General features: G+C 41.8%; 1 protein-coding gene across 1 annotated transcript; it reads left to right on the top strand.

Annotated features, from left to right (window-relative positions):
* The first annotated feature begins 724 nt into the window (after positions 1-724).
* MED7 (mediator complex subunit 7) lies at positions 725-6,741 on the top strand. Its single transcript, XM_015141317.3, has 2 exons — positions 725-783; positions 4,149-6,741. Exon 2 carries the CDS (start codon positions 4,166-4,168, stop codon positions 4,862-4,864), a length of 699 nt encoding a protein of 232 aa, XP_014996803.1. The 5' UTR covers positions 725-783; positions 4,149-4,165; the 3' UTR covers positions 4,865-6,741.
* The last annotated feature ends 17,147 nt before the right edge of the window (positions 6,742-23,888 follow it).

Genomic DNA, 23,888 nt, shown 5'->3' with positions numbered 1-23,888 from the left:
CAGCTGCGACTGTCAGCAGAAGAGTTGTAATGCGGGCAGCGGGTGGAACACACGAACAACCTTTGCTAGGTTTTCTTTGGGAGGTTATTTTCACGTCATAAATGTCTAAATTCATGGAAGTCTTACAAGAGCATGTTACATATTAAAATATAAGATTTTTTTTTTTTTTTTTGAGACGGAGTCTCGCTCTATTGCCCAGGCTGGAGTGCAGTGGCCGGATCTCAGCTCACTGCAAGCTCCGCCTCCCGGGTTCACGCCATTCTCCGGCCTCAGCCTCCCAAGTAGCTGGGACTACAGGCGCTCGCCACCTCGCCCGGCTAGTTTTTTGTATTTTTTTTTTAGTAGAGACGGGGTTTCACCGTGTTAGCCAGGATGGTCTCGATCTCCTGACCTCGTGATCCGCCCATCTCGGCCTCCCAAAGTGCTGGGATTACAGGCTTGAGCCACCGCGCCCGGCAAAATATAAGATTTTTTCTAGTCAATAAGGGGTCTATAAAAAATAAAGCAATAAGATGTCTTGTTTAATTTTATGCCTTAAAGAAACGAAGAAACAACCCTCACCTACTACTTTTAAAAGTCAGTGAAAGGGGTGGCGATGGCAGGAGTCGAATATACGCAGGCGCAATAGCGAGCGATCGGTCTGAGGCGGATCTAGAATCTCGTTAAAGGACAGCTCCTACAGCCAATCAAAGACAGAGTCGGTGGCTTCTTCCAGGAGGAGACCGGAAATTGGTTTCGGCTGCAGAGGGGGAAGGCGGCTACCAGTGTAAAGCCAGAGTTGAGGTGAGTGGGCGGCAACGGCTTGGGGCTCCCGCGTGTGTGCGTTTTTTTCTTCCGGACCCCGCGGTTTCCTCTGTGCTGGGCTGGGAACTGGGGAGGCATGGAGGAGTTCGGCCTCCGAAGACGCTCTCTCGTCTTTCTGTCCCGAGTCTCTCCGAGAGCGCGGCCTCCCCGCCGCTCGTGGAGGTCTCGGGATGGACAGCCTGGAGGAGGGGGCTCTTAGCGCTGCAGTCCCAGGGCTTCCTCCGTGTGGGGACGCCGAGCCGGAGTGGAGGTTGGGAGACGTGGTGTCTAGTCCCCTCGCCGCTGTTTTTCTAGGCTGTGTCGCCTTGGGCGAGTTATTTGCCCTTTCTGGCCCTTTGTAACATGAGAGTAGCCCTCCCTGCCCTTCCTTCTTCTGGGAGCAGTTGTGAAACAGCTGAGATACGGGGGCAGGCGAGGGCAGTAGATCCCAACCAAGCCTAATCGTCAGGTCCATCTGGAGAGGTTTTTAAAGCGACATACCAGGGCCCATTCACAGTGGACAGAATGAATCAAATCTCTGGGGCTGGGACCCTGGAATATCTGTCGTCTTCTGGTGAGGCGCCTTCTCCCCCAGAACAAACACTAGATGTTGGATCTTGAGTCTAAGAACCAGTTATGATGCTTGGCTCTGGTTTTATTAAAATAAGACTTCCATCGCCTTTGAAAAGTTCCATCTAGAGAGACAGTAGAGAAAAATATAATTTTTGTAATATGCAAGTTCTAATTGTACAATTAGATGCTTCACGGCTTAGAGATATAAGAGAGCTTGCCCTTTGGAGCTAAAGGGACCTGGGATAAGAATTCCTGTTGTACCATTTATTAACTTTTTGATCTGGGGCAACACTTCCCCTCATTGAGACTTGGGATCTTCACCTCTAAAATGAAATTGATAATAGAACTTAATTCATGGGACTCTGTGGTGGCTCACGCCTATAATCCCAGCACTTTGGGAGGCCGAGGTGGGCGGATCACTTGAGGTCGGGAGTTCCAGACCAGCCTGGCCAACATGGTGAAAACCTGTCTTTACCGAGAAATAAAAAATTAGCTGGGCGTGGTGGCACACACTTGTAGTCCCTAGCTACTCAGGAGGGTCATGCAGGTGAATCCCTTGAACCCGGGAGGCAGAGGTTGCGGTGAGCCCTGATCATACCACTGCCCTCCAGCGTGGGAGACAGATTGAGACCTTGTCTCAAAAAACAAAACAAACAACCTTAATTCATAGAATTGTTATGAAGATTATGTTAGAGAGGCCATAAAACAACAGTATCTGTCACGTAGTTGCCTTAGGAAAATGACAACCTAAGTACAGGAATGCACATCGTGTAGGAAAGTACAGAGCAGCACTCCTCACCTAAAAAGGTTTGAGTGGAATGAAACGTAAGGTGTCAAAAACTGTGTTTTGAAGTACCAGATCAATGTTAATTCCTTGATTTTGGTAATTGTGCTGTGGGTAGAAGAAAACATTCTTGTCCTGGGAAAACACATTGAAGTATTCAGGGGTGAAGGAATGAGAAACCAATAAAGCAAATGAAGGAAAATGTTAACATTTGGAGAATCTGAGTGAAGAATATGAAGTGTTCTTTGTATATTCATGCACTTTTTCTGTAATCTGAATTTATGTTATAAGTTTTAAAATGTTGGCTGGGAGTGGTGGCTCACACCTGTAGTCCCAGCACTTTGGGAGGCCAAGGCAGGAGGATTGCTTGACCTCAGGAGTTCAAAACCAGCCGGAGTAACATGGCAAAACTCTGTCTCTACAAAATATACAAAAATTAGCTGGGCGTGGTGACATTTGCCTCGTACTCCCAGCTGCTTGGGAGGTTGAGGTGGGAGGATGGCTTGAGCCTGGGAGGTCGAGGCTGCATCATCCTATGCACTACTGTGGCATGGTGGAAACTCAGGGCTGCACCACGCCTGCCCTTAGTACCTCACGAATTCTAAGTATAATATTGCTTCTAATAGAATACTTGCCCCACCTGATGTTAGAGGGTGTTATATCTTGAAACTTTGATAATACCAGTGTAAAGGAGCACTTCAGAATCTTCTCATTGGATGGTATATCTAGGCTTAAGGTAGAGTAAGTAGAGGTTATTATGGCCATAGAAGATACTGGGTTTGAACCTGGGGTTTGAAATTTCTGTGATAGTTGTAGGGAAGTTAATGTGTCCATACAGGCCGGGCGCGGTGGCTCACACCTGTAATCCCAGCACTTTGGGAGGCCAGGGTGGGCGGATCACCTGAGGTGGGGAATTAAGAGACCAATTTGGCCAACATGGCGAAATCCTGTCTCTACTAAAAATACAAAAATTAGCCGGGCATGGTGGTGTGCGCCTGTAATCCCAGCTACTTGGGAGGCTGAGGCAGGAGAATTGCTTGAGCCCAGGAGGCGGAGGTTGCAGTGAGCTGAGATCGCACCACTGCACTCCAGCCTGGGCATCAGAGCAAGACTCCGTCTCAAAAAAAAAAAAAAAAAAAAAAAAGTTAATGTGTCCATATAAAATTGCATAGTTTACTGTGACAAAAAGGATATGGAACTGAATCATTTCATTCAGGAACTTTGGATAATACCATGTCTTTAGGATTTAGCAGTGTTAATTTTGTCAGTGTTTATGAGAGATACAAGTAAGTGTTTGCTATTGGAAATCAATCTGTAACATAAAGCAAAAGTGATTCTGATATGAGATTGGGAGACAACGTGTAGTTTGGTTATGGAGGAGTAGAGAAATGGGGGCATAAATGGTGAAGGGTGTGGAATCCAGAAGATTTTCTTGTTTTTTTTTTGAGACAGATTTTCGCTCTGTCGCCCAGGCTGGAATGCAGTGGTACAGTCTCGGCTCACTGCAAGCTCCGCCTCCTGGGTTCACACCATTCTCCTGTCTCAGCCTCCTGAGTAACTGGGACTACAGGCACCCGCCACCATGCCCGGCTAATTTTTTTTGTCTTTTAGTAGAGACAGAGTTTCACCCTGTTAGCTAGGATGGTCTCGATCTCCTGACCCTGTGATCCGCCTGCCTCGGCCTCCCAAAGTGCTGGGATTACAGGTGTGAGCCATCGCACCCGGTGGAAGATTTTCTTTAGAGATCAGAAGATGCTACAGATTTTTTCATGCTGATGAAATTATTAGGGAGAGAATGGAAAATATGTGAATGGTTGAGAATATAATGCCTACTTAGAAAATATGGCAAACTTTACCTATCATAAATGTTAGTTTTAGAAACCAAGGAGATCATCTTGTCTTGGACCCCAAACTACTGGAAGAAAAGGAAGAAAATATTCTGTCTGTAGTTATGAAATGTAACAGGTTTGTTTTGTGGCTCTAATAAATCTTTGGTCTGTGTCCATAGGTTCTTGATAGTCCACAATGGGTGAACCACAGCAAGTAAGTGCACTTCCACCACCTCCAATGCAATATATCAAGGAATATACAGATGAAAATATTCAAGAAGGCTTAGCTCCCAAGCCTCCCCCTCCAATAAAAGATAGTTACATGATGTTTGGCAATCAGTTCCAATGCGATGATCTTATCATCCGCCCTTTGGAAAGTCAGGGCATCGAACGGCTTCATCCTATGCAGTTTGATCACAAAAAAGAACTGAGAAAACTTAATATGTCTATCCTTATTAATTTCTTGGACCTTTTAGATATTTTAATAAGGAGCCCTGGGAGTATAAAACGAGAAGAGAAACTAGAAGATCTTAAGCTGCTTTTTGTACACGTGCATCATCTTATAAATGAATACCGACCCCACCAAGCAAGAGAGACCTTGAGAGTCATGATGGAGGTCCAGAAACGTCAACGGCTTGAAACAGCTGAGAGGTTTCAAAAGCACCTAGAACGAGTAATTGAAATGATTCAGAATTGCTTGGCTTCTTTGCCTGATGATTTGCCTCATTCAGAAGCAGGAATGAGAGTAAAAACTGAACCAATGGATGCTGATGATAGCAACAATTGTACTGGACAGAATGAACAAAGAGAAAATTCAGGTCATAGGAGAGATCAGATTATAGAGAAAGATGCTGCCTTGTGTGTCCTAATTGATGAAATGAATGAAAGACCATGAAAGATGTTTATGTTTCTTTTTTCCTTTTGATAAATAGCCTCATATATTAGTTTATTTTCTTTTGGACAGTCTTAAGAGAGGTTTCAGTAAAAATGTAAACAGCTTTAATCTTGACTCCAACTTTTTCAATTATGAGATGTCATAGGCAGTAATTTCACTGTATAACAAGCATAGACAAATGAGTACCCCTGCACTAAGAATAATCACTTTAAAAAGCAAAGTGTTCACCGCTGTTGTATGGGACATTTCTATGTTTTGGAGTTGCAGTAAAACTTTGATGATAACCTCAGTAATAGCAAAAGTTTTCGTCTTTGAAAAGGGGATTTATCATTTGCTTTAAGAATGATAGAGGAATAATGGATATCAATCTATAAATGTAAAACTATGATATCTTTAAACTTATTCCATTAAAAATTTTGCTTAAGCTGCAAAAGGTAGTATAACATGTTAATAGAGAGGAGCCCAGAAGAATTATAAAACAGAAACTTTATTTTTTCCTCATGACTGCTCCTGTAAACCCACTATCTCAGTCTTTTCTCCCTATCCTGAATGGACTCTTGCAGGCAAGTCCCATGAATTGTTTTTATCACTCAGGTAATAAGTCCTTTGGCCATTTTAAGTTACAGACATTAATTTTAGTAATTAAGATGTCTATGTCATTAGCTACACATTTTCTTTAAAGCTAAGCCCAGACTTGCTTAAGTCCACAATGGGAAAGGGGTTTGACGGCAGAGACTGCTAGGTGTCTACCAGAGAGTCTTGTTCTTTGAAGATACGTTGCCAAGATGTGGCAACCCAACCAGGGACATTTCCGTACTGCCAGCATCTCTGTGAGAACATATGATTAAGTTCTAGGCAGTGAAATGTGGGCATAGGAATCCAGGCTTGCCCCATAAACATTTCTTGCATGATCCTCCATTCTTTTCTCCCAACTGCTGGTTGCATGGTCATATCCAGGATAAGTTTGGAAGCCACCGAAGATGGCAAAGATTGTCAGTCTGGGTCTTTGAATGACTGTGAGGACTAAGTCTTCTTTTCATTAACTCCACTCTGCCCCTCACTAATTGGACTTTATGTGAGCACTTTCTTCTCCCCACTGTCCATCACCTCTTCCACCAAGGTGTTAGTAGAGAGTTGACTTTGTTTCTGAGGATCTTTGCCTGCCATTTTCTTAATGTAGGCCAGTGGTTCTTAAAGTGTGTGGTCCTGGACCAGCAGCATTGGTACCATTTGGGGACTCACTAGAAATAAAAGTTTTAGTATAATCCATAGGTTCAGAAAAATAAAAAATAAATGAAGTTTCTCTAGCTCCATCCCAGACCTTTTCAACCAGAAAGTTGAAAAGACCAGCGGGGGCAACATAGTGAGAACTTCTCTCCATTGCTATTTAATTTTAAAAGGAAAGAATATAGGGTATGTTGATTGAAGGATAAGTTGAATATATAAACCATGAGGAGGACAGAAAGTGTCTGAAGTTTTGAGTTAGTAGCCCTGGAGACCATCCTTCCTGTGAGCTTCATTCTCTTTACTGATGAACTTCTTTAATGATGTAGGTGGAGAACATGGCAACTAACAGTTCCCATGTGTTAAGCATTTCTATGTTTACCACTGTCTGGGAGTTCGCTCTCAAATACGAAAAAAAATGAGGTTAATTAACGACCTAGACATGAGGAATTAGGGATTGCATACTTGATTCCAACTGGGCAAATCAACTGGGACTTGGCTCCCAGAATAATTTGACAGTCCCCACTATGTCTATGTATGGAAGAGTCAGTCTGTCTCAGAGGAAGGAAGTGGTGCTGAACTAACAACGAGATATCCACTACAGATCAGGCACGTGTAAACTTAATATAAATAGCAAAAATAAACTGTACAAATCTGTGTTCTCTTTATGAGAGTAGTTTTTCCCCAGCTATTCATTTATTCATGGTATTCATTTGATGAATACTTACTGTGGTCACCTCTATGCCTGATGCTAGTTTAAGTGTTGGATGTGTCGGAAGGGCGAAGGAAAATGTAACTAAGAAAACGAATTGATTTTTGAAGGTGATAGTTTGTGTCTTAACCATTCAGCCATTACAGCACCTTCAGAAGAATCTTGCTTCCAGTTATGTTTCTATTGTCTGTTCAAATCACCTTGTCCACATTATCTTCTCTTTTCAAGGCATGTGTACATGTTCACTTCTTTTTTATCTCTTAAAACTTTTTTTTTTTATTTTTTGAGATGAAGTCTCATTCTTTCGCCAGGCTGGAGTGCAGTGGCGCAATCTGGGGCCACTGCAACCTCCAACTCCCAGGTTCAAGCGATGCTCCTGCCTCAGCCTCCCGAGTAGCTGGGACTACAGGCACGTGCCACCATGCCCACTAAATTTTGTATTTTTGGCCGGGCGCGGTGGCTCAAGCCTGTAATCCCAGCACTTTGGGAGGCCGAGACGGGCGGATCACGAGGTCAGGAGATCGAGACCATCCTGGCTAACACAATGAAACCCCGTCTCTACTAAAAATACAAAAAAATTAGCCGGGCGAGGTGGCAGGCGCCTGTAGTCCCAGCTACTCGGGAGGCTGAGGCAGGAGAATGGCGGGAACCCGGGAGGCGGAGCTTGCAGTGAGCCGAGATAGCGCCACTGCACTCCAGCCTGGGCGACAGAGCGAGACTCCGTCTCAAAAAAAAAAAAAAAAAAAATTTGTATTTTTAGTAGAGAAGGAGTTTCACCATGTTGACCAGGATGGCCTGGATCTCCTGACCTCGTGATCTGCCCGCCTGGGCCTCTCAAAAGTGCTGGGATTACAGGAGTGAGCCACCATTCTTGGCCTAAAATTTTTTTTTTCTCTTTGAGTAGAGATGAGGTCTCACTATGTTACCCAGGTTGGTTTCAAACTCCTGAGCTCAAGTAATCCTCCAGCCTCCCAAAGTGCTGGGATTACAGGAGTGAACCACCATGCCTAACCTCACATTTGTTAAGGACTTTAGAAGACAACTTTGCCAGGTATGGTGACTCACACCTGTGATTCCACCACTGAGAGACTGAGGCGGGAGGATCACTTGAGTCCAGGAGTTCGAGACCCACCTGGGCAACATAGGGAGACCCTGTCTCTACAAAGAAATGTAAAAATTAGCTGGATGTGATGGCACATGCCTGTGGTTTCAGCCATTCCAGAGGCTGAAGTAGAAGGATCACTGGAGTCCAGGAGGTCAAGGCTGCAGTGAGCCACGGTCATGCCACTGTACTCCAGCCTGGGTGACAGAGCAAGACCCTGTCTCAAAAACATAAAAGAAGGCAGCTTCAACTCATGCACTGAGCTCCAAGATTACTGGGAACGGCAGGTGCAAATATCTCACGAGGAGATACAAAGTTGGCATAACTTGGATGAGAAAGGCTATGATGGCTACAATATCGTGAGGGAGGAGGTTGGAGCTTGAGAAGCAGATGGAGGACAGATGTATATGATTTAGAGGGTCAAGGGAAGGAGTTGGGTTTTTATTTGAAATCTGATGAGAAATTATGTTTGCAATTGATTTCTCATCAGATTTTACTAAAATACAGAGAATCAGTAGGAAGGGTACTAGCTGTCCTTTGATAGCTTTCTAAGTACCACAAATTGTGCTAAGTGCTTTGTAGCCATTCTCTTCTTTAGTCCTTGGAATAATCCTATGAAGAACCTTCTAAATCTGTTGGGATTTATGGCTGTAAGTGGCTGGCAATGTTTGAAGCTGTTTGTATAAATAAAGTCATTTCAGCCTTACAGCTATTTAATGAAATCAGTATTCTTTTTACACTTACATTTCAGATGAGGAAGTGGAGGGTCAGGGAAGTTACATAATTTACCCAAGATTACCTGACTAGTGAGTGGCAAAGCCAGAATGGAAACTAGGCATTCTAGTTTTCAAAGCCTGAGCGCTCAACCTTCATACTTCTTTGCCTCTCCATTCCCTCATGTTGTTACTAAGTCATGTAGGCAAATAAGTAGTGAAACCAAGAGTGGAGCCAATATTTTGACGCTAAAGTCCATGCTTGTAAATACTACTTGATACTGGGCTGAACAGATTTATAGATGGAAATTATGAGTTCCCTTTGAACATATTAAGGTGCTTATGTCTTAGCTTAGACTTCTGTGAGTATCTTAAGGAGATTCTGTGCTTATAACTCTAATCTTCCTAAAAACTCTTAGCAGGTATTATCCCCATTTTATGAGTAATGAAAATTGAGGATTAGAGTTTAGATTTGTTCAGGTTGGAATCTAGGTCAGGAATTGGCAAACTCTTTTGTAAAGATTCAATTAGTAAATATTTTAGGCATTGAGGACTGCACAGTTTCCGTTGCAGCTACTCAACTGCTGTGGGTCGAAAGCGGCCATAGACAATGCATAAACAAGAGAGCTCGGTTCCAATACAGCTTTCTATATGGACACTGAATTTTGAATTTAAATAATTTTCATATGTGAAATATTCTGATTTTTTCCAACTATTTAGCATATACAATTATTCTTAGATGTGAGAGTACAAAATCAGACAGCAGGCTGGATTTGGCTGGTGAGCCATGATGACCTAGGTAATTGGATTCTAAACTTTGGAGTGTTTTCACAAAGCTACTAATAAAAAAATCACAGAGATACAAATTACAGAAGCTTCTTCGTAGTATTGTTCCAGGAGAATAGTGTTGTATTCATAGTATTGTAGCCAGGAGAATGGCTACAAAGCACTTAAGCTTTATTTTGTTTTTAATTGATAAATTATTTATTTATTTGTGAGTTACAATGTAATGTTTTAATATATGTATACCCTACTGAGCCTTTTTTCTTTTGCATACCACTGGCACTTAGAATTAAATTTGTGAGCAGGTTTCAAGTTGCATTGTGATGAGGCTACCAGTAAGTGGCACTCTTACCTCAGATTTAAGAGCTGTAGCTGGTTGCAGAGTAGACTCAAATGAAGAAACCCAGAGGTACTGCTCACCCTAACTTACCCTAACTCTGGGTAGTTAGTGTCAGAATTAAATTGAATCATTAGAAACATACTTGGTCTGTTGAATTAGAGAAGTGGTTGGTGTTGGAAAACATCCCAGAATCCTAGGGTTCTACTGTTTAATCAGTTGTATATCTTGGTTTGGTCATATTAACTTCCGGCTGGGCGTGGTGGCTCATGCCTTTAATCCCAGCACTTTGGGAGGCGGAGGCGGGTGGATCACCTGGAGTCAGAAGTTCATAGACCAGCCTGACCAACATGGTGAAACCATGTCTCTACTAAAAATACAAAATTAGCCGCGCATGGTGGCACATGCCTGTAATCCCAGCTACTCGGGAGGCTGAGGCAGGAGAATTGCTTGAACCTGTGAGGCAGAGGTTGCAGCGAACTGAGATCGCACCATTGTACTCCAGCCTGGACAACAAGAGCAAAACTCCGTCTCAAAAAAAAAGAAAACCAACTTCCGTAAAACTCAATTTCCTTAACTATGGTAAACATAATACATATCTCCCCATAGTGTAGGTACCATCTAATGCTGAGAATGAAAGAGAAGACCCACCCTAATTCTCTTTAAAAAAAATTTTTTTTTATTATACTTTAAGTTCTGGGATATATGTGCAGAACGTGCAGGTTTGTTACATAGGTATACACGTGCCATGGAGACCCATCCTAATCTTTCTGAAACGCATTTGCCTCCAAGCAACATACTCAGAGCTTGCTGAACATCTGTGCAGAAGCATCTGATCTGAAAGGGCAGCAGGAGTGCCCTGGCAGCTTAAGTGGTGCTTGAGTCTGGGGCTCTGAGTCACTGCTACTTGCAGGGGAGAGTGATAAAGAAAAAAAAAAAAAAAGAGGAAGGCACAAATAATAGCAGAAATGAAAGGGGGGACATTATTATAGTTATAGTAAAAAATAAAATATGGATTTTTAATAAGTTAGAAAATTTATTATTTATTTAGAAAATTACCAATGCAGGTTGAGGAATAGGAAACCAGGATAATTCTCTAACAATTAAAAAAAATGGATCAATAGTCAAAATCTTTTCACAAAGAAAGCTTCAAAGTTCAAATAGCTATATGGCGAATATTAAAGTCAGCTGATTAGCAAAAGTAAACAAGCAAAAACACAAAACCAAAAAAACAAAAAATAGCTTTGCTGGCAAGTCTGCTAAACATTGCCAGAAAAAAATACAAAAATAAATAAATAAATAAATAAATAAATAATGATTCCAGTCTTATACAGACTCTTTCAGAGAATAGAAAAACAGGAAGTATGTGTCAACTCTTTTTATGAGACTAGTACAAAATATAAGCAAATTAGACCCAATAATATGTAAAAATAAAAGGTAATGTATTATGGTTAATCTGTGTTTATCTTAGGAATGTAGAATAGATAAGTAAAATGTCACAACAATATAAATTGAAGAAAAATCACTTGGTCATCTTAAAAGATGTGCAAATGGCAGTTATAAAATTTAGCATTGGCCGGGCGTGGAGGCTCATGCCTGTAATCCCAGCATTTAGGGAGACCGAGGCGGGTGGATCAGTTGAGGTCAGGAGTTCAAGACCAGCCTGGTCAACATGGCAAAACCCTGTATCTACTAAAAATAGAAAAAAAATTAGCCAGGTGTGGTAGCCCGCACCTGTAATCCCACCTGTTTGAGATGCCGGGGCAGGAGAATTGCATGAGCCCAGGAGGTGGAGGTTGCAGTGAGCCGAGATCATGCCACTGCACTCCAGCCTGGGCGACAGAGTGACGCTCTATCTCAAAAAAAAAAAAAAAAAAAAAAAAGCATCTATCCATGAAAAAGATAAAAACCTTTAGAACTTTAGAAATGGAAGACTTCCTTAATATAATAAATAGTAGCTCCATAAAACCTATAGCACATATTATATTCAAGATGAAAACCTGTAACTTTTCCTTTGAGAGCTGGAGTAAAACGAGGATGCCTGCTATCAAAATTTCTATTAAATATGTACTAGATTTCCTAACCAGCATGGCAAAAGTACTATTGAAAAGGAAGGAACTAAACTGTCGTTATTTGCAGAAAATGGTTGTTAACATAGAAAATTCAGTATAACCCACAGATAACTTATTAATGAGTTTACTGATTGCTGAGGAAAAAATATTCAGAAATAAATTTTGTTTTGGTATGCCAGCAACAAACAATAATTTAAAAATGAGGTACTAGGCCAGGAGTGGTGGCTTATGCCTGTAATCTCAGCACTTTGGGAGGCTGAGGCAGGAGGCTTGCTTTAGCTCAGGAGCTCAGAACCAGCCTAGGCAATGTAGTGAGACCCCATCTCTGCCAAACGAAAAATAAAGACACTAGCTGGAATGATGGCATGTGTCAGCTGCTTGGGAGGCTAAGGTGGGAGGATTGCTTGAGCCCGGGAGGTTGAAGCTACAGTGAACCATGATCACACCACTGCACTCTAGCCTGGGTAACAGAGTGAATCCCTGTACTGGGGTGGGGGAGGGGGAATATATTACATAAAGTAGGATTAGTAATATGAAATACCAGGAATAAATAAAAAAATTAATTGAAGGTTTCAATTGAGAAAATTTGAGAAATTTTTGAATTTTGAGAAAATTTTTAAATTTTATTAAGAGATATTAAAGAAAATCCAGGCCAGGCATGATGGCTCACGCCTGTAATCCCAGCACTTTGGGAGGCCAAAGTGGGTGAATGACTTAAAGCCAGGAGTTTGAGACCAACCTGGCCCATAGGGAGAAACCCCATCTCTACTAAAACTACAAAAAATTAGCCAGGCGTGGTGGCACAAGCCTGTGATTCCAGCTACTCAGGTGGCTGAAACACGAGAATCGTTTGGACTTGGGAGGTAGAGGTTGCAGTGAGCTGAGATCGTGCCACTGCACTCCAGCCTGGGCAACAAAGTGAGACTCTGTCTCAAAAATATTTTAAAATAAAAATAAATAAATAAAATCTAAATATAAAGAAAGAGAAAACATGTTTATGGGTTAGAATACTAAACATTGTAAAGAGGTCAAATTTATTCCAGATTGATCTGTGGTTTCAATATTAGCCAATCAAATTCTCACCAGGTTTTAAAAAAATTTGCTAAAGTGATTCTAAAATTTATAGGAGATACAATGTACCTGGATAGCCAGATTCCTTTGAAAAAGGACAGATAGAAAGATTTGCTTCACGTGATACTAACATCTGTCATAATGCTGCTATAATTAAAACATGCTGTATTGGCAGACCAATAGAAAAATATATGACTGGGGCCGGGCGCGGTGGCTCAAGCCTGTAATCCCAGCACTTTGGGAGGCCGAGACGGGCGGATCACGAGGTCAGGAGATCGAGACCATCCTGGCTGACACAGTGAAACCCCGTCTCTACTAAAAAATACAAAAAAACTAGCCGGGCGAGGTGGCGGGCGCCTGTAGTCCCAGCTACTCGGGAGGCTGAGGCAGGAGAGTGGCGTGAACCCGGGAGGTGGAGCTTGCAGTGAGCCAAGATCACGCCACTGCACTCCAGCCTGGGAGGCAGAGCGAGACTCTGTCTCAAAAAAAAAAAAAAAAGAAAAGAAAAATATATGACTGGAACAGACTAGAAAGCCAGGAAATAAATCTATACCCATGATTGTTTTTTTCAGTCCTATTTTTAAAAGTAAAAGTTGTATATATTAAGGTGTACAATATAATATTTTGATATACATATACATGGTGAACTGATTACTACAGTCAAGCTAATGAGCAGATCCATCTCTTTACATGGTTTCCTTCCCCCACCAGTGAATGGGTAATGAATATTTATTATTTTATTTTTAATTAAAATTTTTTTGAAAATAGAGATGGAGTCTTGCTGTGTTGCCCAGGCCGGTCTTGAACTTCTGGCCTCAAGCAGTCCTCCCAACTTGACCTCCCAAAGTGCTGGGAGTACAGGCCATTGTGTGCAGGCTTATTTTATGTTTTAATTGACAGTAATTGTACATATTCATGGGGTATGTATTGATGTTTTGATGCATATACTGTATACTGCAGGGGTCCTGAAACCCCTGGCCGTGGACTGGTACCTGCTCATGGTGTGTTAGGAACTGGACCACACAGCACAAGGTGAGCAGAAGGCGAGTGAGTGAGCATTACTGCCTGAGCTCTGCCTCCTGTCAGATCAGCAGTGGCATTAAATTCTTACAGGAGTGCGAACCCTATTATAAACTTTGTATATGAGGGATCTAGGTTGTACACTCCTTATGAGAATCTCATGCCTGATGATCTGAGGTGGAACAGTTTCATCCCAAAACCATCCCCCCACCCCAATTTTCCATGGAAAAACTGTCTTCCACAAAACTGGTTCCTGGTGTCAAAAAGGTTGAGGACCACTGGTATAGTGATCAGATCAGTATAATTGGCTTATTATCATTTCAAACATTTATCATTTTGTTCTATTAGAAACATTCAATATCCTCCTTCTAGCCATTTGAAGCTGTATAACATTGTTAACTATGGTAATTCTACAGTGGTGTAGAACAGTAGAACTTACTCCTCCTATCTCACTGTAATTTTCTATCCTTTAACAAATCTGTCCCTATCCTTCCTCCCTCTATCATTCCCAGCCTCCAGTATCCTCTGTTTTACTTTTATGAGATCAACATTTTTTAGCTTCTACATATGAATGAGAAAATGCAGTGTTTAATTTTCTGTTCCTGGCTTATTTCACTTAACATAATGTTGTCCAGTTCCATCCACATTGCTGCAAATGACAAGATTTAATTCTTTTTTATGATTGAATAGTATCCCACTGTGTATATATACCACATTTTCTTACCCACTTATCTGTTGTTGAATACCTAAGTTGATTCCATATTTTGTCTATTGTGATTGTGCTGCAATAAGCATGGGGATGCAGATATCTCTGATACACTGATTTCCTTTCCTTTGGATAAATGCCCAGTAGTGGAATTGTTGGATCACATTGTAGTTCTATTTTTAGCTTTTTGAGAAAACTACATACTGTCTTCTGTAGTGGCTCTACTAGTTTACATTCCCACCAAGCGTTTAAGAGTTCTTTTTTCCTGCAATCCCAGCAGTTTGGGAGGCTGAGGCGGGCAGATCACCTGAGGTCAGGAGTTTGAGACCAGCCTGACCAACATGGAGAAACCCTGTCTCTACTAAAAATACAAAATTCTCCAGGCATGGTGGCACATGGCTGTAATCCCAGTTACTCAAGAGGCTGAGACAGGAGAATCGCTTGAACCTGGGAGGTGGAGGTTGCAGTGAGCCGAGATTGCACCATTGCACTCCAGCCTGGGCAACAAGAGTGAAACTCCGTCTCCAAAAAAAAAAAAAAAAAAAAAAAGTTTTTTTTTTCTCTACTTCCTCGCCAGCATTTATGTTTTCTTTTTTTCATAATTGCCATCTTGAGGTGAGATGATACCTCATTATAGTTTTGGTTTGCATTTCTTGTTTTTTCTTTTTTTTTTTTTTTTGAGATGGAGTTTTGCTCTTGTTGCTCAGGCTGGAGTGCAATGGTGTGACCTCGGCTAACTGCAACCTCTGCCTCTGGGATTACAGGTGTGCACCACCACATCTGATTAATTTTGTATTTTTAGTAGAGACAGGGTTTCACCATATTGGTCAGGCTGGTCTCAAACTCTGACCTCAGGTGATCCACCTCCTTTGGCCTCCCAAAGTGCTGGGATCATAGGCATGAGCCACCAAGCCCGACCTGCATTTCTCTGATTAATTTAATTAGTGTTGTTGAGCATTTTTTTCATATACTTGTTGACCATCTTTATATATTTTCTTTTGAGAAATGTTTGTACAGATCATTTGCTCATTGTAAAATCAGACTGTTTATTTTTTGCTATTGAGATGTTTGAGTTCCTTGTATATTCTGGACATCAATCCTCCACTGAATGAATAGCTTGCAAACACTTTCTCCCATTCTGTAGGTTGTCTTTTCACTCTTTTGATTATGTCCTATGATGTGCAGTGTTTGTTTGTTTGTTTTTTTCAGACAGAGTATCACTCTGTCACCCAGGCTGGAGTGCAGTGGCACGATCTTGGCTCACTGCAACCTCGGCCTCCCAGGTTCAAGTGATTCTCCCACCTCAGCCTCCCGAGTTGCTGGGATTACAGGCTCATGCCATAATGTCTGGCTAATTTTTGTATTTTTAGTAGAGACAGGGCTCTGCCAGGCTTGTCTCGAACTCTTGACCTCAGGTGATCCACGTCCCCTAGCCTCCCAAATTGCTGGGATTACAGGCATGAGCTACCATGCCTTGCCCTAATGTACAGGTTTTTACTTTGATATAACCTAATTTGTTTATTTTTGCTTTTGTTGCCTGTGTGGTTGAGGTTTTATTCATAAAATATTTTCTCAGATCAATGCCTTGAAGCAATTCCCTTATATTGTCTTCTAGTAGTTTTATAGTTTGGGATCTTACATCTAGGTCTTGGATCCATTTTGAGTTTATTTTTAGGGTTTTATAGGGTATTATAGGGTTATAGGTGAGGGTCTAGTTTCATTCTTCTACATATGGATATCCAGTTTTCCCAGCACCATTTATTAAAGAGACTGTTCTTTCCCAAATGAGTATTGTCAAAAATCAGTTGGCTGTAGATACATGGATTTATTTCTGGGTTCTCCATTATCTTCCACTGGTTTATGTGTCTGTTTTTGACACATAGTGTCATGCTGTTTTGGTTACAACAACTTTGTAGTATATTTTGAAGTCTGGTAGTGTGATACCTCCAGCTTTGTTCTTTTTGCTCAGGGGGTCTTTTGTAGTTCCATGCAAATTTTAAGATTTTTAAAACAATTTCTCGGCCAGGCACAGTGGCTCACGCCTGTAATTGCAGCACTTTGAGAGGCTGAAGCAGGAAGATCACGAGGTCAGGAGATCGAGACCATCCTGGTCAATATGGTGAAACCCCGTCTCTACTGAAAATACAAAAAAATTAGCTGGGCGTGGTGGCACGTGCCTATAGTCCCAGCTACTTGGGAGGCTGAGGCAGGAGAATGGCCTGAACCCAGGAGGCGGAGGTTGCAGTGAGCTGAGATTGTGCCACTGTACTCCAGTCTGGGTGACAGAGTGAGACTCTGCCTCAAAAAAAAAAAAAAAAAAGAAAAAGGAAAAGAAAAGAAAAAGAAAAAAGAAAAAAAACAATTTCTCTGAAGAATGTCATTGGTATTTTGGTAGGGATTGCATTGAATCTGTAGGTTTCTTTGGGTAGTATAATCATTTTAACAATATAAATTCTTCTGATCCATTAGCATGGGATGTCTTTACATTTGTTTTATCCTTTTCACTTTTCTTCATCAATGTTTTGTAGTTTTCATTGTAGAGGTCTTTCATATCCTTAGTTAAATTTATTCCTAGGTATTTTTTTTGTAGCTTCTGTAAATGGGATTGACTTTTAATTTTTTTTTGATGAGTTTGTTATTTTTATATAGAAATGTGACCGATTTTTGTATGTTGATTTCTATCCTGCAACTTTACTGAATGTGTTTAGCACTATGTTGAGTAAGGGCATCCTTGTCTTTTTCCAATTATCAGAGGAAAAACTTTCAGCTTTTCCCCATTCAGTATGATGTTAGCTGTGGGTTTGTCATATATAGCCTTTATTGTGTTGAAGTACTTTTATTTATTTATTTATTTTTCTTTTGAGACAGGATCTTGCTCTGTTGCCCAGGCTGGAGTGCAAGGACACAATCTTGGCTCACTACAACCTCCTACTCCTAGGTTCAGGTAATAATCCTACCACCTCAGCCTCCTGAGTAGTGGGACTATAGGCATGTGCCACCATGCTCATCTAACTTTTAAAAAACTTTTTGTAGAGATGGGGTTTCACCATGTTGTCCAGGCTGGTCTCAAACTCCTGGACTCACACAATCCACCCTCCCAAAGTTCTGAGATTACAGGCATGAATCACCTTGCCCAGCCTGGTACTTTTCTACTATACCTAATTATTGAGAGTTTTTGTCATGAGGGTGTGTTGAATTTTATCAGATGCTTTTTCTGCTTCTATTAGATGATCATGTGGTTTTTGTGCTTTGTTCTGTTCATGTAATATATTACATTTATTGATTTACATATGTTGAACCAGCCTTGCATCCCTGTGGTAAATCTCACTTGATCATGGTGTGCTATCTTTTGATGTACTGTTGGATTCAGTGTGCTAGTATTTTATTGAGGATTTTAGATCTGTGTCCATCAGGAATATTGGTCTGTAGTTTTTTTTTGTTGTTGTGTCCTTATCTGGTTTGTTATCAGTTATGCTAGCCTCATAGAATGAGTTAGGAAGAGTTCCCTCTGCTTTAATTTTTAGGAATAGTTTGAGAAGAATTGGTATGAATTCTCATTTAAAGGTTTCTGTAGAATTCCATGGTAAAGCCCTCTGGTCCTGGACTTTTCTTTGTTGGGAGAATTCCTTTCCCTCTCCCCTCCCCTTCCCCTCCCTTTCCCTCCCCTCCCCTCCCTGTTCCTGTCTTTCTTTTTTCCTTTCTTGTGTGTGTGTGTGTGTGTATGTGTGTGTGTGTGTTTTTAAAATGGACTTTTGCTTAGTTGCCCAGGCTGGTCTTGAACTCCTGGCCTCAAGCAATTCTCCCACCTCGGCCTCCCAGCGTGCTAGGATTACAGATGTGTGCCACCATGACTAGCTCTCTTTCTAGTTTTTTGATGTAGGCATTTATTGCTATGAACTTGCCTCTTAATGGAGGTTGCAGTGAGCCGAGATCACACCACTGCACTCCAGCCTTGGTAGCAGAATGGAGACTCTGTCTCAACAAAGCCCCCCCAAAAACAACAAAAAACTTATCTCTTAATACTACTTTATTTGTGTTCCATAGGTTTTGATATGTTGTGTTTCTATTTTCATTTGTTTCAAGGGAACAAAGATATATATATTTATTTATTTTGAGATGGAGTCTCACTCTGTTGTCCAGGCTGGAATGCAGTGGCGTGATCTCAACTCACCTCAACCTCTGCCTCCGGGGTTCAAGTGATTCTCCTGCCTCAACCTCCCAAGTAGCTGGGATTACAGGCGTGCACCACCATGCCTGGCTAAATTTTTTGTATTTCTTGTAGAGATGGGGTTTCACCCTGTTGGTCAGGCTGGTCTCGAACTCCTGACCTCAGGTGATCTGCCTGCCTCAGCCTCCCAAAGTTCTGGGATTATAGGCATGAGCTACCATGGCGGCCGAGAGAAATACAGCTTTTATATATATCTTTTGTTTCTTAATTTCTCTCTTAATTTGTTTTATTTGCTCCTTAATTTGTTTTATTTGTTTTACAATTTCATTTTTGGCCAGGTGAATGGAGACCTGGTCATAAATAAATAAATAAATAAATAAATAAAATTTTATTTTTAATTTCTTCTTTCATGCATTGATCATTCAGGAGCATGGTTTTAAGTTTCCCTCTATTTGTATAGTTTTGAATATTCCTTTTTTTTTTTTAAATTAATTTCTAGTTTTATTCCATGTGGTCAGGTAAGATACTTGATATGATTTTGATTCTGAAATTTTTTTTTAGCCAGGTACGGTGGCTCCCGCCTGTAATTCCAGCACTTTGGGAGGCTGAGGCAGGTGGCTCACCTGAGGTCAGGAGTTCAAGAGCAGCCTGGCCAACGTGGTGAAAACCCATTTCTACTAAAAATAAAACAAAATTAGCTGGGCGTGGTGGTGGGCGCCTGTAATCCCAGTTACTCGGGAGGCTGAGGCAGGAGAATCACTTGAACCTGGGAGGCAGAGGTTGCAGTAAACCGAGATCACACCATTGCACTCCAGCCTGAGTGACAATCCTGGGGAATGTTCCATGTGCTGATGAGAAGAATATGTATTCTGCAGCTATCTAGTGAAATGCTCTGTAAATGTCTGTTAGGCCCGTTAGATTTATGGTGCAATTTAAATCCAGTGTTCTTTTGTTGATTTTCTTACTAGAAATCTGTTCAATGCTGAGAATGTAGTGTTGAAGTCCCCAACTGCTTTGTATCGGGATTGATCTCTCCCTTTAGATCTAACAATATTTGCTTTATATATCTGGGTGCAGGGTGTTGGGTGCATACATATTTACAATTGTTTTATTTTCTTGCTGAACTGATCCATTTATTATTATATAATGTCCTTCTTTGTCTCTTTATACAGCTTTGACTTCAAGTCTGTTTTGTCTGATATAAGTATAGCTACTTGTGCTTGCTTTTGCTTTCCAAATCAGAAATCCTTAACTTCTCTCTTACTATTTTTGCAGTTGAGTGGTTTTCTCTGGTGATAAGGTATTATTCCTTTCTATTTCTTCTTTGGGTATTGGCTCTACCAATGATTTTTATATTTTTGCTTTCCAAAAGCAAGCAGGAATGAAAAAGGAAAAGAGTATCTTTTTCCATGAGCAAAAATCTTTGTCCAAAAGCAAAACAATATCTTTTTCAATCCTTTCATTTTCAATCTATGTATTTATATATAACGTGAGTTTCTTGTAGGCAGCCTATAGTTGGGTCTTGTTTTTTTATCTTTTTTTTTTTTTTTTTTTTTTTGAGACGGAGTCTCACGCTGTTGCCCAGGCTGGAGTGCAGTGGCGCAATCTCGGCTCACTGCAAGCTCCGCCTCCCGGGTTCCCGCCATTCTCCTGCCTCAGCCTCCTGAGTAGCTGGGACTACAGGCGCCCGCCACTGCGCCCGGCTAATTTTTTTTTGTATTTTTAGTAGAGACGGGGTTTCACTGTGGTCTCGATCTCCTGACCTTGTGATCCGCCCGCCTCGGCCTCCCAAAGTGCTGGGATTACAGGCTTGAGCCACCGCGCCCGGCCGGGTCTTGTTTTTTTATCTGTTCAGCCAGTCTGTATCTTTTAAATATGGAATTTAATTAGTTTACATTCAAGATTATTATTGATAGATGAGGACTTTTTCCTGCCATTTTATTGATTTTGTTGTTGTTGTTTTGTGTATCTTTTGTTCCTTAATTTCTCTCTTACTATTTTTGCAGTTGAGTGGTCTTCTCTAGTGATAAGGTATTATTCCTTTCTATTTCTTCTTTGAGTATTGGCTCTACCAATGAGTTTTATATCTTTGTGTCTTTCCACGATGGTGGTTCTTTTCTTTCACTTCCAGATGTAAGACTCCCTTGAACATTTCTTATAAGGCTCATCTAGTGGTGATGAATTCCCTCAATTTTTGCTTGTCTGTGAAAGATTGTATTTTGTTTTCATTTCTGAATGATAGCTTTGCTGGGTATGAGATTTTTGGCTGGCAGGCTTTTTTTTTTTTTCCTTTCAAATCTTTAAATCATTCTCTCCTGGCCTGTAAAGTTTCTGCTGAGAAATTAACTGTTAGTCTTATAGAGATTCCCTTGTATATGACTCAGCACTTTTCTCTTGCTATTTTTAGAATTCTGTATTTCTCTTTGACTTTTGATACTTTGACTATAATGTGCCTTGGAGAGGACCTGTTTGAATATAATGTATTTGAGGTTCTTTGAGCTTCCTAGATCTGGATGTCCGTCTTTCTCCCAAGACTTAGAATGTTTTCAGCTATCATTTCATTAAATATGTTTTTTTAAATATACCTTTTCCCTTTTCTTCTGCTTCTGGAATGCTTATAATGCAAATAATTTTTGCTTAGTGATGGCTCATAAACCCGGTAAGCTTTCTATTCTTTTTTTCTTTCTTTCTTGTATTTATTTATTTTTTTTGTCTTCCTGCATTATTTCAGAAGACCTGTCTTCAAGTTTTTTTCTTTTATCTTTTGCTCAGTCTATTCTATTGTCAATACTCTCAATTGTATTTTTTGTTTTATTCATTGACTTCTTTAGCTTTAGAATTTCTATTTGGTTCTTTTTTAAATGATATATATCTGTTGCATTTCTCATTCAAATTATGAACTGTTGTCCTGATTTCATTGAATTGTCGATCTGTATTCTCTTGTATCTCACTGAGTTTTATTAGAATTATTATCTTGAATTCTTTTTCTGTCATTTTTAATATTTCCTTAGTATTGGGGTCTGTTACTGGAGAATTGTTGTGTTCTTTGGGAAGAGACATGTTTTCTTGCTTTTCCTTACATTGATTTCTATGCAAGTCAGTGAAACATTTGCCTCTTCCAATTCTATGCAGTAGGTTTAGTAGGTAATGACTTATTTGCATAGATGGGTCTTGGGGTGTTGGTTCAATGGGGTGCATTGGCTTTGGTTCTAGGTGGATGCAGTAGTGCAGTCTCCATGTAGTTTCTTCAGCTGTAATCCATGCTAGTGATGTTTGCATGTGTCTCAGTAGCATAGGCTAAGAGAGTTTGTGGCAGTAGTGGTGCAGCTCTGCTGGATGTGGGCTTTCAGGTTATTTCAGGTTTTTTCTCAGGTCAGTACGTCTACATGCACATGGTAGGTTGGCCAACTTGGGGTCTCACTCATCAGGATTGGACCACAGAGCTTTTACTCTAACTAGGGTCATCAGTGTGCCATTTCATGGTTAGTCTAAAGGCCGATCATCCGGGGTGGCCCATGGTGCTGTTTCTTGAGCCCAATACACTGACTGCTTTGCTGGCCTGGAGGGTGTGTCTCCTGGAGATGGTCTTTGGGGCTGTTTTTTAGTTCTGAGAAGTGAGTAAAGGTTATTTGGGCTGGCCTGGGGCGTGTGTCCTTAGGGTGGTCCACAGGGCTGTTTCTCAGGCCTGGGATGTGGCCATATGGCTTTTTGACTGGCCTGGGTTTATGTATGGTAAAGGTGGACCCCACGGCTATTTCTCAGGCCCAGGATGGGGTGCATAGCTGCTCAGCTGACCTGGGTGTGTGTCTGGTGGGGGTGAACCATAGGGCTGTTTCTCAGGCCTAGTATGTAAGGGGACACACAGTTGCTTGCCTGGCCTGGAGGTGTGTCTGCCAGGAGCAGCCTGCAGGGCTACTTCTTAGGCCCTGGACATGGGCATGTAACAGCTTGATCAGCTTGGGAGCATACCAGCCAGGAGTGGCCTGTGGGGCTGTTTCTCTGGCCCAAGATGTGGGTGCACAGCTGCTCAGTTGGCCTGGGGGCTCGCCTGCCAGGAATGGCTCATTGGGCTGTTTTCTAAGCCTGAGATATGGTCACACAGCTGCTTGTCCTGCCTGGGTATGTGCCTGCCATGGACAGTCAACAGGGCTATTTCTGAGGTCCTGATTTGGGGTGCAGGGCCTTTGGGCAGGCTAGGGGTATGTCCGCAAGTGTAGGAGGGGGCACTAGATGCCACAGGGCTGTTTTTCAGGCTTTGGGTGCAGGCAGGTAGCCACCCTGCTAGCTTACAGATGTGTCAGCTGTTGGATGGCTCAGGGACCTCTCTTGCTCAGGGGAGGGCCTACAGTAGTTTGGCTGGCTTTAGGGTGGGTTTGCCGGGGGCGGGACTGCCAGACTATTTTTCTAGCTGACTATGTGAGCAGCAGGGGTTGGTCTCCCTGCTGGGCAAGGCCAGAGTCAGAGCTAATCCTGGGCCCAGTCTCTGCAGAGTTGGGATTGTGACATTTAGTCACCTGTGTGGGCTTGGCAGAATGAAGACGGAACCCTAGCTGGAGAGATGAAGTGCCTACTGGTCCCCAGAGGAGGATGAGCTCCAGATGTGGCTCTGGTCTCAAGATGGCACTGTGCTGCACCAGCTTGGCTCACACCAGGTGGGGGGACCGAGTAGGGAGTGGGGAGTGCATACTTGGTATCCTAATCCAGATCACACAGCTGCATTAACTCTCTGCGCCTCTCCTAACTGGGCTCAGGGCTTGTGAGGACTTTGTAGGATTCTCCTGTAGTAAAGACTGTAGGTATTTTTGGTGGCAGTGGGGGCTGCTGGGGTTCTTCTGCTTACCGTTTCCTTGTAAGGGAAAGTCCTTCCTGTCTCTTGGCCGGTCTGGGCTGGGGAGATGGGGGCTGCAGAAGCAGGGTGCATCATAGTGTTCTTCTGAGCTTCCAGTCATCGCAGGTGCCTCTCTACTTTCCCACTGTACTCTAGTGCTCTCCCTTTGATATCTGGTCAAATCTCAGCTATTATTTATTGCCTTGGTTCTTTCTTTTGGGGGAGATGAGTGCCAGGCATCTCTAGTCAGTCATCTTGCACTCTATGATTTCTGAAATGTGATAGCGA

The sequence above is a fragment of the Macaca mulatta genome, chromosome 6 (genome assembly GCF_049350105.2).
Source record: "Macaca mulatta isolate MMU2019108-1 chromosome 6, T2T-MMU8v2.0, whole genome shotgun sequence".
NCBI classification, from domain to species: domain Eukaryota; kingdom Metazoa; phylum Chordata; class Mammalia; order Primates; family Cercopithecidae; genus Macaca; species Macaca mulatta.
The sequence above is the reverse complement of the archived record's forward strand: the minus strand, read 5'-3'. Positions and strand labels throughout refer to the sequence as shown.